This window comes from Fringilla coelebs (assembly GCF_963513975.1).
Source record: "Fringilla coelebs genome assembly, chromosome: 9".
Taxonomy (NCBI): Eukaryota; Metazoa; Chordata; class Aves; order Passeriformes; family Fringillidae; genus Fringilla; species Fringilla coelebs.
The window spans coordinates 28,926,175-28,942,679 of NC_140067.1; the positions used below are offsets into that span (position 1 = coordinate 28,926,175).

A 16,505-nucleotide genomic window follows, 5' to 3' on the forward strand; every position below is an offset into this window, starting at 1 on the left:
TTCCTCCGTCATCTGGGGAGCCTGGAGGCACAGTGTGGGTTTGGAGGTGATCCCTGGTGTGGAGCTGCCCTCTGGATTGTGCTGCCCATGGCCAGGATGTGCCAGCCTGCTCTCCACAGTGCTGGGCTGGACACTGAGTCGCTCCGTGGTGTGGGTCCCCTTCCTGCCAGGAGCGAGGGTCCACGGGGTGCCCCATGGCTGCAGCTGGGGGACACCCTCACTGTCACCATCCCCTGGCCATGGTCCATGCCCTCTGCCTCCTCCTGTGGCTCCCTGAGCAGGGACAGGGTGTTGTGAGCCCAGCAGCAGCAGGGCAGTGGCTCATTCCCAGGTTGACAGCAAGTGGCTGTCCCATTTTTGCACTGCCAGCCTCTCAAGGACCCGGTGCTGATGTCCCCCCTTCCAGTGAGTGGCAGTGGGTGAGAAGATGACCAAGTGCCAATCTGATGTCCTCACTCCCCGTGGCTCATTGCTGGCACTCACTGCCAGCCTCCTCCAGCACCCCTTGGGCTGATCCTTGGCTCATCCCCGCGCCAGGATCGTGGCCTTGGTGGGATTCATGGCTGGAGCTCCCAGCACCTCCTGATGGAGTGGTCAATGCCACTTCAGCACAGAACATTTAAAATTCTCAGCATCCAGGATTCCAACAAGCGAGGACCTGCTCGGGCTCCTCCTGAGCCGTGATCACAACATGGGCTGGGCGGGCAGGTCTGTGCCCAGGTGTGTTGGAAAACCCAGCATCCCTGTGGATGGTGCCCATCCCGGGTCACCCGGGGGCTGCCCCGGCCCCTCTCACCCATCCCTGTTGCAGGCAGGGAGGGAAGCAGCGCTGCCACATCCTCCCCGCTCGCCGATTGAGATTTGTCCTTCCCGATTTAATATCGGCGTCCCCGCCCCGGGAGGCTCGGCGGGGCCGCGTTTGTATGCGGGGCACGCAGGCAGACAGCAGCCGGGCAGCGCCCGTCAATCAGGGCCCCTTCCAGCCTGTCACCTCCGCAGAAAGGGGGAAAGAGGCGCTGGCGGCTCTGCCGGGAGCATGGGCTGCACCCCGGCCAGCGGGAGGGAACGCGGGGTGCAGCGTCCCAGAGGAGGCTTGGGCCGTGTGTCGGTATTTTTTAGGTTTTGGTGATGCTGCGTGGATGGGAAACCCCAAAGGAGAGGTCTGGGATGGAGGAATGGCTTGGAGGAGTGGGGCTGCATCCTGGGGGATGTGCCTAACGCCGCCAGAAGTGTTGCGCTTTTGGAAATGTCCAAATATTTAACTGTGTGGCCAGATGAGCACCATACAAATACAAGATTTTCCTGAAAGCCACCACCAGTCCCTTTCGGCTTCAAAAGTGCAGCTTGTCATTTCAAAAGAGACCTAAACGTCAAAAAAAAAATTAATCAAAACAAGAATAGGAATATTTTTAATATCAGACGCAAAAGGCTGTGTGTGGTGATAAAAATTGCTCACATCGCTGTCTTTTTGTTCCAGTTCCCCCTGAGTTGAGTGTGTTGGTTTTATTTACAAATGCTCGCTGTCAGTGCTTCAGTGAGGTGTTTACTGAGCTGCTGGTGGCAGCCTGGTTCTCCACCAAGCATCCCAGTCTGGTGCCCTGGCCAGCTTCCCACCTGGCTAAACAAACCCAGTGCTGCCAGTCAGGCCTGACTTAACTTTGGAACCACAGGTTATGAAAGGGAAAAAAAACCAAAAAACCCTACTGAGAACTAAAGCATCCCTAAAATGCCATAAGTGAAGCAGGAGGGAGCTGGGCATGCAGCTGAAGGTCCCAGAGATGGAGGAAAACCTCTGTGGATCCAGGCTGGTGTGTCTCACTCAGGCTAAAATGTTAAATTAATTGCTAGGGTCTGGGTCTCAAGGGAGTTGAGACACCAGCAGGACCCTTTGCTCTCTCTCCATTACTGCCTGTGCCAGATCGTGCTTTTTCTGCCTGTGACCTTTTAGTGCCTGAGGTCTCAGTTTATTGTGTGTTTATAAGGAGCTCTTTTTGGTTTTGTGGGGATTTCTCTGCAGCTCCCATTGCCCAGGGATGGGGGAGTCCTGCACTGGGCAGTGAAAGACACCTGGACTGAACAGCATCCTTCAGTGGGAGCTGCTTTGGAAATAAAGTCATTTATTCAGCCACCTAGGAATGGCTAAATTTACCTAAATTTCCTAAATCTCACACCTTCCTGCGGTGCAGCACACTTTGGGATTGGAAACATCCACTGCTAGGGTGGTGCTGCTGTGCCTGGTTGGCAAAGGTTGGTGGCTCTCTAATAAGTGCCTGGGAAACAAATTTTGGGCACATTTATTCCTGGAGATTAGATGGCAGTAATGTAATATCTCATCAATGTTTTAGTACTGAGAGCAGTTGGTAATCCCAACAGGTAGGGCTTAAACATCATTTAAACAGGATGAGAATGTGTTGCCAGACGAATACAAATATCCTCCACTTTGACATAAAAGAGACATAATTAAAGATGAAGTGACTACAGAAATATTAATGCAAGCCAGTGTATGTTTGAGCTGGAAGAATTAAAAATGTGACCCTTCAGAAGGGATGCTTTCAAGGGAATGCACCTCCTTCTCTTCCCAGGGCAGTCACAGGGATGTTGGAAATGCATCTTGGGGACAGGCAGCTGTAGGTAAACTTGGAGAATTAAAGCTGAAGGTAGAAAAAGAAAAGCTGCTAATGGCAATTTGAACTCCCTCACCTTTTTATTTGACAATTTCCCACTTTCTGTAGTGATGACAGTGTTTTATAAAAGCTTTGTGACACCCCTTTCCAATTGCTTTGGGAATGCCACGTTTTGCTGAGCGTGCCCAGGATTTGGCTGGCAAAGGGGAGAGTGTTGCACCAGACCCCAATACAGTTTGGGGAAAACCTGGGAGGAAGAAGGCACTTTTTCAAACAATTCCTATTTTCTGGTGGTTTTCCCTTGAGGGTTTTGCATATATCTGGTCCTCTGCTTCTTAGCTGATTCAGCACATTTCCTATGTGGGTTTTTGTAACAGCCAAAAAAAAAAAAGATGGGGTTGAAAGCTCGGAGGTAACCTCTGCAGGATGTGTGCTGACTTTTGACTTCTCTTTCTGGGCCAAAGTCACCAAGACAGGGGAATAATAATGTCCAGTTCCCACAGATATTTCGGACGAGGCTGGGTAAACAGTGGGTTTTTTTCTGTGTGATGTCCAAGCCAAGAACTCAGATATCTGGGTGTGGCAAAGAGGTTCTGGTTTGATACCTTCAAACATCTCTGTTGGTCATCCCATTTATTGAAAATATCCATGCCTGAGGTTAATTCCAGGTGCCTCCAAGTCCTCTGAAGCCAACACTGATGCTGCCCCCTCTGCTCTTCTCACCTCAGTTTCCCCCAGCTGTAAATCATTGATCATTCTCAGTAAGGACATTTAAACTGGGAGAAAGAAAAGCTCTGTTCCACCCTAAAGTGTTATTGCTGTTGTTATTATTATTGGCTTTTAAGTCTACAGCCAGAGTCTTGAAACCTGGGAACAGTTTAATTAGGGACGCCTCAAACGCTGTCACATCAATGTCAAGGAACAAGCTGAGCTTTTCCTTTTCCTTTTGACACATCAAGTCTTCAGTCTGGCGCTGGCCTTAACCCCAGATTTGCTGTCTTGGAGATTTCTACGATATATTAGACATTCCTGATGTGTTTCTGATTTCTATGATATTTTTATGCTATGATATTTATTATGAAATTCCAGATTTTTATGATATATTAGACATTCCTGATGTGTTTCTGATTTTTATGCTATGATATTTATTATGAAATTCTGGATTTTTATGATATATATTAGACATTCCTGATATGTGTCCGTTCCTGTGCAAGTGAGGATGGGGCCAGAGGGATGGGGTGGGGATACTTTCTGCAGGTGCTTGTGGAGAGGCACAGATGAACTCCCAGACCCCACTGCTGTCTCCAGCATCTCCTTGGGTCTAGGCATGAGCTGGAGGGAGGTGACAATGGGGAGCTGGCTTGATAGAACTCGTGTGGAGTGCTGTCTTGTGGTGGTGGTGGTACCTGGGCTGTTGGGTTTGATAACCTTTGTTTTCTGGGCATTGCTTCTTCATCAGTTTATGGTCACACTGTGCTGATCCAGCTCTCTGGGGAGGTGTTGTGAGGGTCCCCAGGACGGGGTGGGAGATGAGAACTGACTCCCAAGTTGTCAGAAGGCTGATTTATTATTTTATCATATTATATTATATTAAAAGAAATGATACACTAAAACAATACTAAAGAAAGAGAGAGGATGCATCAGAAAGCTAGAAAGGAATGAATAGTAATAAAAACCTGTGACTGATCAGAGTCCAACACAGCTGGACTGGGATTGATCTTTAATGAAAAACAATTCACATGGAACCAATCAAAGATGCACCTCATGGTAAACAACCTCTGTAAGACCATGTCTGGGAGGGCTGGTTGGGTGCACTCTGGCTGGCTATTGACCCCAGCCCACACCATCTCACACAGATGAGAGCAAAGGAGCGGACGCGCTCTTCTCCACGTGGGAACGTTCTCCCTTTATTCCAGAGACACATCAGATGGGCAAACACATGGAAAAAGAGGGTGTTCCCCAATACAGCCTACCTCCAGACCCCATTCCAAGCAATCAGATAATTATAGTTTACATTTCTTTTCTGAGGCTTCTCAGGAGGAAAACCCTGGCGAAGGGATTCTCCGTAAAACATCACGGTGACGATCTCCTCCCCGCCGCGGCCGCCCCGTCCCGGAGGCGGGCTGGGTGTGGCAAAGAGGTTTGATCCCGCTTTGATCGCGCTTTGATAGCGCTTTGATATCCGCTTCCATCCCCTCAGACATCTCTGTTGGTGTGGCTCGCCCCGCAGGCTGTTCGCGGTGAAGTGCGCGGGCTGCCTGGAGGCCGTGGCGCCCAGCGAGCTGGTGATGCGCGCCCAGAAGAGCGTCTACCACCTGCACTGCTTCTGCTGCTGCGTCTGCGAGCGGCGCCTGCAGAAGGGCGACGAGTTCGTGCTGAAGGAGGGGCAGCTCCTCTGTAAGGGCGACTACGAGAAGGAGCGGGAGCTGCTGAGCTTGGTGAGCCCGGCTCTGTCGGATTCTGGTAAGGGGCCGCCCGCGCCCGGCGTCTCCCTGGCCCCGCAGGGCTCTGGAGGTGAGGTCTGGGCTCGCTGCCCTGAGCTTCTGCCCGTGGGTCTGAGGGGGTAAGCTCTGTGAGATCCCCCAGGCACCTCGCTGGTCAGGGCTTGAGCAGGGAGCTCAGCGCTGAGGGCTGGAGGATGCTCTGTGGACCGGCTGGAGGATGCTCTATGGACCGGCTGGAGGATGCTCTGAGGCTCGTTTCTGGAGGGGTTTGTGCTCCTGGCCTGTGCAGAGCAGCAGCACGCCGTCCGAGGGGTGTGCAGCTTCCCCAGATGTGGGAGGGAGAGCTGGCCACTGGCTAAAGCTAGGGCTAACCCTTTGTCCCTGCCCTGTGCCTGTTCCTGTCCCTGGAAAGGCTGAGAGCAAGAAGGGAGCTGCTTCTGCTATAGTCACCCCTTTTAATAACAAGGGGAAACTGAGGCACAGAGCTGAAACATGAGCTGGCAGCAGGCAGCAGCAGCTGATGGCCAGAGCCAGCCTGCTGACCCAGCGTGGGGACACTGTGGGGACACTGCAGAGCTGGGGGGGGCTGCAGGGGAGGTGGCCCTGTGGCTGGAAGTGGGCAGGGGGCCAGCATCCTGCTCCAGCCAGGGTGTCACCACTGGGTTAGGTTGATCAGAGCAGCATTAAAATGTGTTACCTGCAAATGAAACCTGAATGTTTCCCAGGAAGGCAAGTTTAGTGAGAAGGCCCAGGGCTGGGGACTGGGAGGGTGGAAATGATCTGATGATCTGCTGGCCAAAATCCTCAGGATGACACCGTCCCTACAGAGCCCTGCTCCTCACCAGTCTCTCAGTTCTCCTTAAAATCCCTCGCTGGGGAAAAGTCTGCTTTGTGGAGGGAAAGGATTTACCTTGGAAATTCTCTGCTCTGGAAAAGTCTGCCAGCAGCTGTGATGGGGTGGGGGGGCAAGTGGGGCTGTCTTTTCCCTGCTGGAGCAAAGCACTGGATTAAAAAAAAAGTAGAAATCAGGACTGGGAGTGTGTTGTTAAGGTGTGAAGCAGGGACACCACAAAGCCTGGTGCTCCCTGTCCCTGGAGTGCTGTAACAGGAGAACATTTGTGAAGGGATGGGGAGGTTTTTCATAAGATAGGGAGCAAAAATTGCCCAGAGTCTGTATTTCTCTTTAATATTGAGCTCCTCTGCAGCGAAAGCCCATCTCTCTTGCAGCACAGCACTGCCTGTGTGGGTTCTCTGTGAGCCCTGCAATCCTGCTTGCTCAGGAGAAAAAAGTGCTCCTTGCAATTAACAGTGGTGATGTTTAGAAATCAGAGTGAGTCCGTGGGAGGAGGTGGCTGAGGGGGGCTGGTGAGTGATGGTCCAACCCTGGAGGAGCTGGAGAGGCAGGTGTGCAGGAGGACCCAGCCCACTGGCACTGGCTCTTCCCTTAGCCCTGGGAAAGTCCTTAACTGATTGAAAAATTACTATTTTTTCTTCTGGGAAATACAAACCCTTTGCAGTTAAAATAGGAACCAATGGGGAGATGTCACGCAGAAGAGAAAGCAAATCAGCCACAATGGTTTGGGTTTGTTCCTAGTGGGGGAAAAGGGCATCTGGGGAAAGGTAGGGGAGCTTTTCCTCCCCAGTGACTCATCAGCCTCTGGTCCAGCCCCAGTGCCAGCAGCTCCGGCCAAACCAAGAGCCTCAGCTTAGCAAAAACCTCCAGGGGAAAAACTTATTTTGGTGGAAACTCCAGCTGAGACCTGAGGGATGTGAAGGGCCAGTGTGAGAGTCAAAAGGGCAAGGCAACCCCTCGGCTGATCAGAAACCCAACCCAAAGCCCCTGCCATGGCCTGGCAGCCTCTGGCTGGGGGGTCCCAGCCCTTGCCATCTCCCCACAGACCCCATAGCTTGTCCCTGGCTGCTTTTGGTGGCTCCCAGCTTTGTCTTGGGACAATGCTGGGGACAATGACACAGCAGGGACCAGCCCAGGCCCACATCCCCCGTGGATGCTCGGTGCCTTCTCCTCCCCCCAGACCCAGCGCCGCCGTGCCAGGAGATGCAGGGTGGTGTCCCCTCTCCGGATGCCCGTCACCAGCAGCATGTGATGAGCACCTCCAGCCTCTTCCCTGTCCCCCCCCCCGGCTGCTTTGAAGCCCCCCAGGCTCCCTCCCTCCCTCCCTCCCTCTCCCCCTCGGCACACCAAGGGCCACTTTATGAGAAAGCGCAGATAAAAAGCGAGCCATATGTTGTCTGTAATCTCCCCAACCCTCGCTTCAATTACTGCCTCCCCCGAGCCTCCGCCGCCCAGCCTGAGTAAACAAGCCCCTCTGAAAGAGGACCCTGCTTTCCAATTAAAAACGTCCTAACGTTTCTGCTCTCCCTAAATCCTCCCGGGCGAGGAATGTCCCGGCCCCGGCGGCGGGATGTGGGCTCGGCAGGTCGGAGCGGGGGCACGCCGCACAATATCCACAATATCCACAATATCCACAATATCCACAATATCCATGGCCCCGGCCCCTTCCCAGGTGACGTCAGGGCAGCCCCAGACACTCATTAATTTCTCCCCCCCCTCCTCAGTGGGGAAAGGCTTGAAAGGGAGAGTTAATTAAAAGTAATACCCCGCCAAATCCGGCTTCACTTTTCCTTCTTTCCCTTTGACACTGGGAGGGATTTGGGGAGCAGGTGTTGGCGGGGGGAGGGCTTGGAGAGGCTGCTCTGAGCGGGTTTTCCCCCTTGGAGTGGGTTTTGAGCATCATGGACCTGATGGAGCCTGTGGCTCTGCCCCTCCTGGGCTGCAGGGGAGCGGGGTGCTGACCCCGAGCCCGGGTGCAGATGGGTTCAGGCGCCAGTTGGCATTCCTTCTGCCACGACTGGTAAAAATCTCTACCTTTCCATCGAAATTAAACTCCTTCAGCATTCAGGAAAGCCAGCAGCTTGGCAGAGCAGGGACCTGGCACTGGGAAGGAGGCAGCAGCAGCAGGAGCCGCTGCTCAGCTCCATCAGAGGCTCCACAGCTCGGGCCTCCCCTGGGGACTGGTACACCTGCTCCAGTGCGGCATCCCTCGGGCTGGGACGTGCAAGGAAACATCAGTTTGTCCTTCCTGATGTGGTGGAGAGCAGCAGGGAGATACACCCCAGTGCCTGGGAACACAGGGGCAGCACATCACAGTGAGTAGCTGAGGGGTGAAGGCTGAAATCTCCCTGTCCAGGGAGATTTAAAACTTCACAGAAAGAAGGAAATAACAGGCAGAAAGGTGCCCCTTACATGTATGAATAAAAGCCTGTGCTCTGAAGGGAGCTGTTCTCCATGGTAGAGCAGGTCAGGAGAACCTGAGGAGTTCTTGGCTAACATGGTTCTCGTCTAACACGTTGCCCTTTCTGAGCATCCCTGCTCACCCATCCCCCTGACCTCCCCAGCCTGGCCTGCCTGGGCACAGGGACCCAATCTCTGTCCCCACCTGGGCTGGGGGACAGCCCCAGGGGCACAGTGGTCCTGGACAACTGCTGGCCCCTCACCTGGGTGATGTCACCTGTGTGTTTCTGTCCAGATGTGTCCCCAGCTGTGGCCTGGCTGGAAATCCCTGTGAAGCAGGCAGAGATCTGGCTCTGGTGGAGGGAAAATCAGCTGTGCCAGGGTTTCACATTGCAGCTGTGCAGACTTGGGGGAAAAGAAGAACCCCAAAACCACATCTAGTGGCTGAGCAGTCACAGACTTCAAGTGCCAGTAGCTCTCCCCCACTCCCAAACCTTCTCACATACTCAGAACAAGATCCCCACCAACACCAGCTTGTTTTAAACCTCTCACATTATTTGGACCATGCTGGCTGGAGATGGTGTGTGCCTCCTGTTTTCTGTAAAGGACCTGCTTTTTTTTCATCCTTAGGCAAAAGTGATGATGAGGACAGCATCTGCAAGCTGGGCCAGGCCTCGGGGAAGGGCGCTGAGGACGGGAAGGATCACAAACGGCCCAAGAGGCCACGGACCATCCTGACCACGCAGCAGCGGAGGGCGTTCAAGGCGTCGTTTGAGGTCTCCTCCAAGCCCTGCAGGAAGGTATGGGGAGAAGGGCCCGTGCCCAGCTCTTGGAGATGTCCTGGGTGCTGAGCATGGCCTTGTCCTGGCTGATCTGAGCCTTCCCAGTGAAAAGCAAGGCACAGCTCTTCCCAAGGATTTCTGGGGTTCACATTCTCTGACCCTCAGAGAAAGGGAGAACACAATTCTTATCCCTTGCTGTGCCCGTGTTTGTGCCGCAGTGGAATGCAGCATGGAGATTGTTTACCCACAGGGATGGGGTTTTGTTTCCTTGGCCTGTCAGGGCCAGCTCTGTGTGTGTGTGTGGGGACTGAGGGTGACAGCCACGAGATTCTGGGCACTGTGAGCAGGTGTGTGCAGAGATGAGTGCTTGGCAGATTCGGTTTAGGTGTAATGTATATAATGTAGTATAATAAAGTAATTAATCAGCCTTCTGATGTCCATGGAGTCAGATGCATCTTTCTCTCCCCTCCTTGGGGCCATTGCAGTACTGAGGGACGCCACTGTCGCTCTTCTCTCCCTCCAGGTGCGGGAGACGCTGGCGGCAGAGACGGGGCTCAGTGTCCGTGTGGTGCAGGTCTGGTTCCAGAACCAGCGAGCCAAGGTGGGTACCAGGGGTGCCAGCACCCATTGCTGGGGCTCCCTCCCTCCTGGCTTTGGCCAGGGGATGATTTCATTCTGGTTTTCCCCCTTTCCTCTCTCCCAGATGAAGAAGCTCGCCAGGAGGCAGCAGCAGCAGCAGCAGGACCAGCAGAACACGCAGCGCCTGAGCTCAGGTACCCTCCTCACCCTCCAGGTTTCCCCATCTCCCAGCCCTCTCCGGGCTTCTCAGCAGAGCTCAGCCACCCAAAAAGCAGCGGCCAACGACTTGATCTTATCTCGGTGTTATCTTGCAGCCCAGACGAACGGCGGCGGCGGCGGCCCGGGGCTGGAGGGGATGCTGAACCCTTACACCGCCCTGCCCCCGCCGCAGCAGCTGCTGGGCATGGAGCAGAGCGTCTACGGCTCCGACCCTTTCCGGCAAGGGCTCACCCCGCCCCAAATGCCCGGAGACCACATGCATCCCTACGGTAGGGCTCTGGGGAGGCTCTCTCTGCCCTCTCTCCTTCAGAGAGATGCTGGGTTGTGGTGGGGTCCCCTCGCTCCTAAATGCCTTGTGCTACTGATGCCTTTTAGGGCTTAGCTAAAAACAGAAGCCAGGCAAAGTTAAAGGAATAAAAGCAGATATTTAGTGAAGGGCCTTCAGGTACATTGAGGGCAGATGAAGCCTCCCCAAGGGGCTACACCCAGGATGGACAATGGTTTTTCAGACAATTTTTATAAGTTTGGTCCATTTCCATATCAGGGGTTGATCCTCCAATTACAGCTTCAGGTAATGAAGTCATATTCCCCCAGTTTGCTCCTCCCCGTTTCACTTTTTGGTCATACTTTTCAGGGCCTGAGGCTGTAGGGTGCCCTTGAATTTCAGGCCCAGAGGGGTTGTTTTGTCTGACCAAAATGTGAAGACAGCAGCTAACACTCTGTATGGAGTTTAGAGTTACACACCAAAGCAGTACAGGCTCTGAAAAATAGAAAAGCAGAAATCCCAAGGCATCACTAGAAAGGCTGGGGGCAGCAGGCACCGTGGAGGTGCTGGAGCAGGCTCTGAACCCTCCCTGTCCCTTCCTTGCTTCCCAAGGTGCCGAGCCCCTCTTCCACGACCTGGACAGCGACGATACCTCACTGAGCAACCTGGGGGACTGCTTCCTCGGAACAGCAGATGCAGGGCCACTCCAGGCACGAGTGGGAAACCCCATCGACCACCTGTACTCCATGCAGAACTCCTACTTCACCTCCTGAGCCCAGCGTGGTCCCCCCAGGAGGGGCCGCAGAGCTCCTGGGGTCGGGAGGGAGGGAGGGGAGCAGCTCTGCTGGGATGCCGTCAAATAATGTTGTAGCTTGGGATTCCCAAGGAGAGAGTTAAGTTATGGGTTGCATAGTTTCATGTTTCTCTTAGGAGCCTAGGATTAGGGACAGGAGTGGTTTTTGCAGCTGGCTGGTGGATTTTCAAATTTCAGACGGGGACACGAATTTCTCGTTTCGGCAGGGGAGGGGGATTCTCCTGTCGGAGCATCCCAGCGCTGTATCCCACCTTTAGAAAGAGCAAACTGCTGATCTTCACGGGGAAAGCCTGCAGCATCAGCTGGGCTTTGAAATCTGAAAAGCTGACAACGATCTGGGGAAACAGGAGAGGAACTCTCTGTCACTGCAGGGTTTGGTTTTTTCCCCCTCCGTTCCATCAACCAGTTTGAGTGCCCGCTGCTTAAACGTAGGGACTTTTAAGATAGATATTCCCATGTGAATATAGAGAGCTAGAAACCCCTAGCATTGTCCCTGTCCCCGAGGATGGGGGCTGTGTGTGTGGATGTGTGTGTGTGTGGGCACGCCTGTGTGCGTGCAGAGCCGTGTGGCTGGGAGTGCTGCGCTGCACGGCCACGCCTGCCAGATTGTATCAACAAAAAGTTTATTTCTAAGTCTATCAGAAATTTACTGTACAGCAAAAGTAACTTTATTTTCAGTGTGAACCATATTTAAGGAAATACTCAATGCACTTAAGTTATAAGAGGAAATAATTTTACTTTTTATAAACGTTATGTTTAGGTTGCAAAAGCCCAGTGGCAGGGAAGGAACATCAGTTCATTTCAGGCAACAGGTTTGGCTTTTGGGGTCGGTTATTTTCCGTGTTCTCAGGTCGCCCCACTGGTTTCGAGGTGCAGTTGAAACACAGAGCAGAGCTGGCTCCAGAATCCTGCTCTTTGCCAGCAGATTGATGGGGACAGCGTGGTCCTGTCCAGGAGCCCCGTGTGGCGTGGACGTGCTGCAGCTGGCGGACACCCAGCCCAGCGGGGCTCAGCCGTGCTTCTCCACATCCCCTTTGCCTTCCCCTGCAGGTCCCAGCCTGCCTCCAGCAGCGACCCCATCCCACATCCTCCAGTCTGGCTGCCAGGCCAGTGTCAGCTGGTGTCCTGGCGCTGGGACACGCTGCAGCCCGAGCCCCCAGCCCTGGGGGGAAGCAGAAAGGAGGGACAGCCCTGCCTTTCCCTGCCAGACCTGTGGGAACCCGGGGGAAGTTCTCTTTCAGGTGGCCCTCAGCTCATCCCCACTCTGGTTTTCATGCGTCGTGTCCTTTTGTGCTGCTGTTCACGAACGGTGTAAGCGACAAGCCCATAGAGAGAGACGTGCAAGTGACTGTGAGGCTCAGAACAAAACACTGGCTGGTCACTGCCATCCTGTCTGACACTGAATGTAGCAGGGTCTGCAGGTGGCTGACCCGGCGGGAGATGCTGACAGCGCTGTCAGAAATCACGCACCCAGATGAAATTTAAAAAAAACAAAAGGAAAAAAAAAAAATCTCTGTTAAAGAAAGAAAAAAAAAGGAAAAAAAAAAAGCCTGGTGTTTTCTGGTGTTTTCTTGCGTGGTTGTGTCCTCTTGATTGGGAGAGGGAAGGGTTGGAGGTGACTCCAAAGGAAGCGAGGTCTTGGGTAGGGTGTGGTGAGAAGGTTTTGCTTGATGGGTTTTTGATATCAAACATTCTGCCCTGGCAGCCAGAGCTCAGCCAGGAGCCCCCTTGGAATAACTGGGGATGGAGGGGGTGGCACTAAAGGCACGGGGGGCTACGCTGGGGGTCTCACCCTGAGAGAGTGGCTCAGGATCTGCTGGCTGTGTCAGGGAATCATGGAATAGAAGGGAGCTTAAAGATCCCCTGGCTCCAATACCCTGTCATGGGCAGGGACACCTTCCACCATCCCAGGTTGCTCCAAGCCCCATCCAGCCTGGCCTTGGACACCTCCAAGGGTGGGGCATCCACAACTTCTGCAGGCAACCTGTGCCAGGACGTCATCATATTCTGTGTTCTGGGACTGGACTGGCCCCTGGAGTGTCCTCTGTGGGTCTGGAAGGTGGGACACCTGTCTCTGACCCCCACCCAAGGTGGCAGAGAGGGGCTTGCTGGGGGTCTTCACCCAGCTCTCCCCTGGACTAGCTCTTCATGAGCACCAGCCCTCCACGTTAGGACCATGAGCAACTCCGTGTTAGGACTGCCCTAAAGGGATGGGTGGGTGTTTCCCAAAAGGAATTGCTCTTACCACGGCTTCCAGACACAGAGAGGTTCCACAAATATGCCAGCAAATGGGGGTCCACAGCTCATTTTCTGAGTGTGCTCCTTCGTGCCCATCATCAGTCCCTGCTCTGCAGCTCCTGTGCTAGGAAATGTTTTCTAATTCCAACCTGCAGGAAAAAAATAAAATTCTAAAATGGTGTGACTGTAAGAAGAAAACATCTTTTTTTTCCCCTAAGTTGTGAAATAAAGAGCGGCCCAAGAACAGCCTGGATGCCTGGGTTGGTTTGGGGTTTTGCTCTGTCTCAAGACAGCAGCAGGGAAAAGGGTTGTGGGGAAATTACAGCTTGAGGTTTCTCTAACATCAGGCTTGGTGGTCTTGGAGAAATACTTTGCTGGTGAAAATAGGGCAGATCTGGATTACAGGGGGTGTGGAGGAGCTGCTGTGGCCCATCAAACCAGCATGATTTGTAGGATCAGCTCTAGGCAATGGCTGGGTTAACACCACCCAGGCTTGCAAAGTTAAAATAGGTTTCCCTTAGTGGTTATTGAAGCTGCCTCAAAAATTCCTCTCACTTGGATACTTCTTAAAAACGTGTTTAAATTTGTGGGGTTTTGTTATTAATGTTTTAAAGATAAAAGGTTTGTCTTCCCCACCTACAGCTATCTCCTGTTTGAAAAATGCTCAGGTGCATCAGCCTGGTTTTTCATCAGCCCAACTGCCAATTTACACTTGCTAAATTGTTTCCCCCAAATAAAAACCCCCCATGTCATACAGACTGCTTGCCTACTTTTAAAATCTTGCAAAAATGTAATGACACCCTATAATAACAGTCTCCTGATGCAAATTTGGATGTATGTATACAATTGTTACATAGAGCATGTAGTTTTTGGGAAAGGATCAGAATTATGGATGAGGGCAGATTTCTGTCGGGCAAAATCAGGAGGATTCTTGGTTTTAAACCTGTTCTTTTGCCAGTTGGCCCAGTGCTTGACACAGGGCCCAGTTTGCAATCTTGCCACGGAGCAGCAGATGTGGGTCCTCCTGTCATCTGGATTTCATATCCTCCCGCTCCTCATTTCAGGGTGTGGATGGATCCTGCCAAAGCAGAACTGGCTGGGCTTTATCTCCTGCAGGTGGTGGAGTCCCTGCGTGGCAGGTGACAGGCTGGGTGGGTTTGGTGGGTCAGGTGTCCCTTGCTTTGTCCCCCTGGGGTGTCCTCTCGTGGGGCACGCTGTGCTCCGTGTCTGAGCCCACTCTCAGCTCCCTAGGACAGGTGACACCCCCTTTGTCCAAGGCAGGGAGAAAAGAGCAAAGGTCTGAGGTGCAAACAGGTTCCACCTTGCTCTCCAAGGCAAGGGCAATGCCAGGTAGGGATTGGGAGCTGACCTTTGTGTCTCCAGGGGCTCCAGACAAAGCTGCTTCTGTTCAGGCACTGCTCGGTGGCCAAGGAGAGATCAAGTCAGAGATTACTTGTCAGTTGAGGACACTGATTAGATGATGCTGATAGGCAGCCAGCTCTGAGTGATATTATGTTAATTAACTGGCTCTTTGTGAATGGACGGCTGCAGATGCAGCCTGGAATGAAAATCAACATGGCATTGGCCAGCGCTGGCTGGGTTTGCAGCTGGGTGTTTGAGTCTTGGTGCTGTTTTTAGGTATTTGTTGGAGGCTTGTAGTGCACAGACACAGGAGCTGGAGCAAGCAACCTTCCTGGAAGGATGTGACCTTGCTGTCTAGGAAAACCACCTCCAGGGAAGGGCTGGAGCCTTGCCTTGCTGTGAGTGCCCTGGCTCAGCACGTAACTGCAGCCAGCAGAGCTGTGCTGGCTCCCTCCAGCTGGCTGTGGGCAGGAGGAGCCCCCAAACCCAGCAAAGATCCTGTGCAGGGGGGACACAACTCAGGTCAGGGCCAGCTCTGCAGCCTCTTGCTGCCCTGAGAGTTTGGGGGCTGCTTGCTGGTGGGATGTGGGCACGTCCTGGGACAGAAGAACCTGCAGGAGAATTTCTTGTGTGCCCACACCCATGGGTCATCTCTCTGCATGCAGGAGGTGGGGAGGGCTCAAATCCCAAGGAGCCCATAGGCAGGGTCCTTTCCTGGAACTGGACCTGAGAGGTGACAAATTCTTTTTTTGTTGTTGTTATTGTTGTTTTGGCTTGTTTTTGTTTTTGTTTTGGTTTTTTTTTTTTTGGTGGGAAAATTCCAAAGCTTTGGTTGTTCCTGTCACCTTTCCAGTGTGAATAATTTGCCAGATGTTTGGTACCTACACTGACACTCTTCTGGGCACTAAATGTCACCCATCATTAGGAAACGCTTGTCTTGTGATACATGATAGGGCTCAAACCACTGAGGACCAGAGCCTTGGCTTTATGCTAGGTCTGTGAGCAAGATCCCAGGTAACACCAGCTGTCCAAAGCTGTTCCTTGCATTTTCTACGTCTTTTCTTCCACTGCTGGAAAATTTATTTGAAAAAAGAACAAAAAAAAAACTCTTTATAAAATGGCAAAGACTTGTGATGGAAAGGCAAGAAAAGGGTTAGAAGCTCCTCAGGTGTAAAAAGGTGAATAACAGCTGCTTATCTCGTCGGAGATCAGACCAAATTCTTGTCTCCATTCCTCTAAGTGGCAACTGTGTTGGCCATGAAAAGGTTATCGTGTCAGCTGCAGACCTCCTAGACACCGGTGTGGAGGCTGACATGTGCCTGCCTGATTGGCAGGTCTAAGTTCACAGGCTGAGGACGAGCGTATCCAACTGCAAACCATGTCAAAACACTCGGAGTGATCAAATACCCACGGCACTTTCAGTGAGGAGCAGCAGATTCCCACTGCCCCGGGCCCTGGGAGCTGCTGCTTCAGAGGGGGGATCAGATTTCTCCTCTGATGACCCCGGGAACAGGGGGCTCATTCAGAGGGATGCCTGCTGGGCTGGAGCCTCAGGGCAGGGTGAATCTGTGGCAGGAGGTGAATCCCCGAGGTGAAGGGATGATGGGGAGCTGGTGGTGAACCCCAGAAGGCTCTGCCCTACAGCCCTGCCTGTCGCCACATTTCTCTTCCCAGAGAAAAGCAAGGCACAGCTCTTCCCAAGGATTTCTGGGGTTCACATTCTCTGAACCTCAGAGGAAGGGAGAACACAATTCTTATCCCTTGCTGTGCCCGTGTTTGTGCCGCAGTGGAATGCAGCATGGAGATTGTTTACCCACAGGGATGGGGTTTTGTTTCCTTGGCCTGTGTGTGTGTGTGGGGACAGCCACGAGATTCTGGGCACTGTGAGCAGTTGAGTGCTTGGCAGTGTTGTGCATGTATAGAAT

The 16,505-nt window shown here is 53.0% G+C and overlaps 1 protein-coding gene across 1 annotated transcript in view; it reads left to right on the forward strand.

Moving 5' to 3' along the window:
- LMX1A (LIM homeobox transcription factor 1 alpha) overlaps nucleotides 1-10,939 on the forward strand; it is a gene marked incomplete at both ends in the record, with an annotated part of 40,976 nt that extends 30,037 nt beyond the window's left edge. Inside the window, 6 exons of the mRNA XM_084211651.1 lie at nucleotides 4,855-5,087; nucleotides 8,952-9,121; nucleotides 9,627-9,704; nucleotides 9,807-9,876; nucleotides 9,997-10,170; nucleotides 10,779-10,939. Of these exons, the coding sequence (XP_084067777.1) occupies nucleotides 4,855-5,087; nucleotides 8,952-9,121; nucleotides 9,627-9,704; nucleotides 9,807-9,876; nucleotides 9,997-10,170; nucleotides 10,779-10,939 (886 nt within the window). The remainder of the gene's footprint in view (nucleotides 1-4,854; nucleotides 5,088-8,951; nucleotides 9,122-9,626; nucleotides 9,705-9,806; nucleotides 9,877-9,996; nucleotides 10,171-10,778) is intronic.
- Between the last annotated feature and the right edge of the window lie 5,566 nt (nucleotides 10,940-16,505).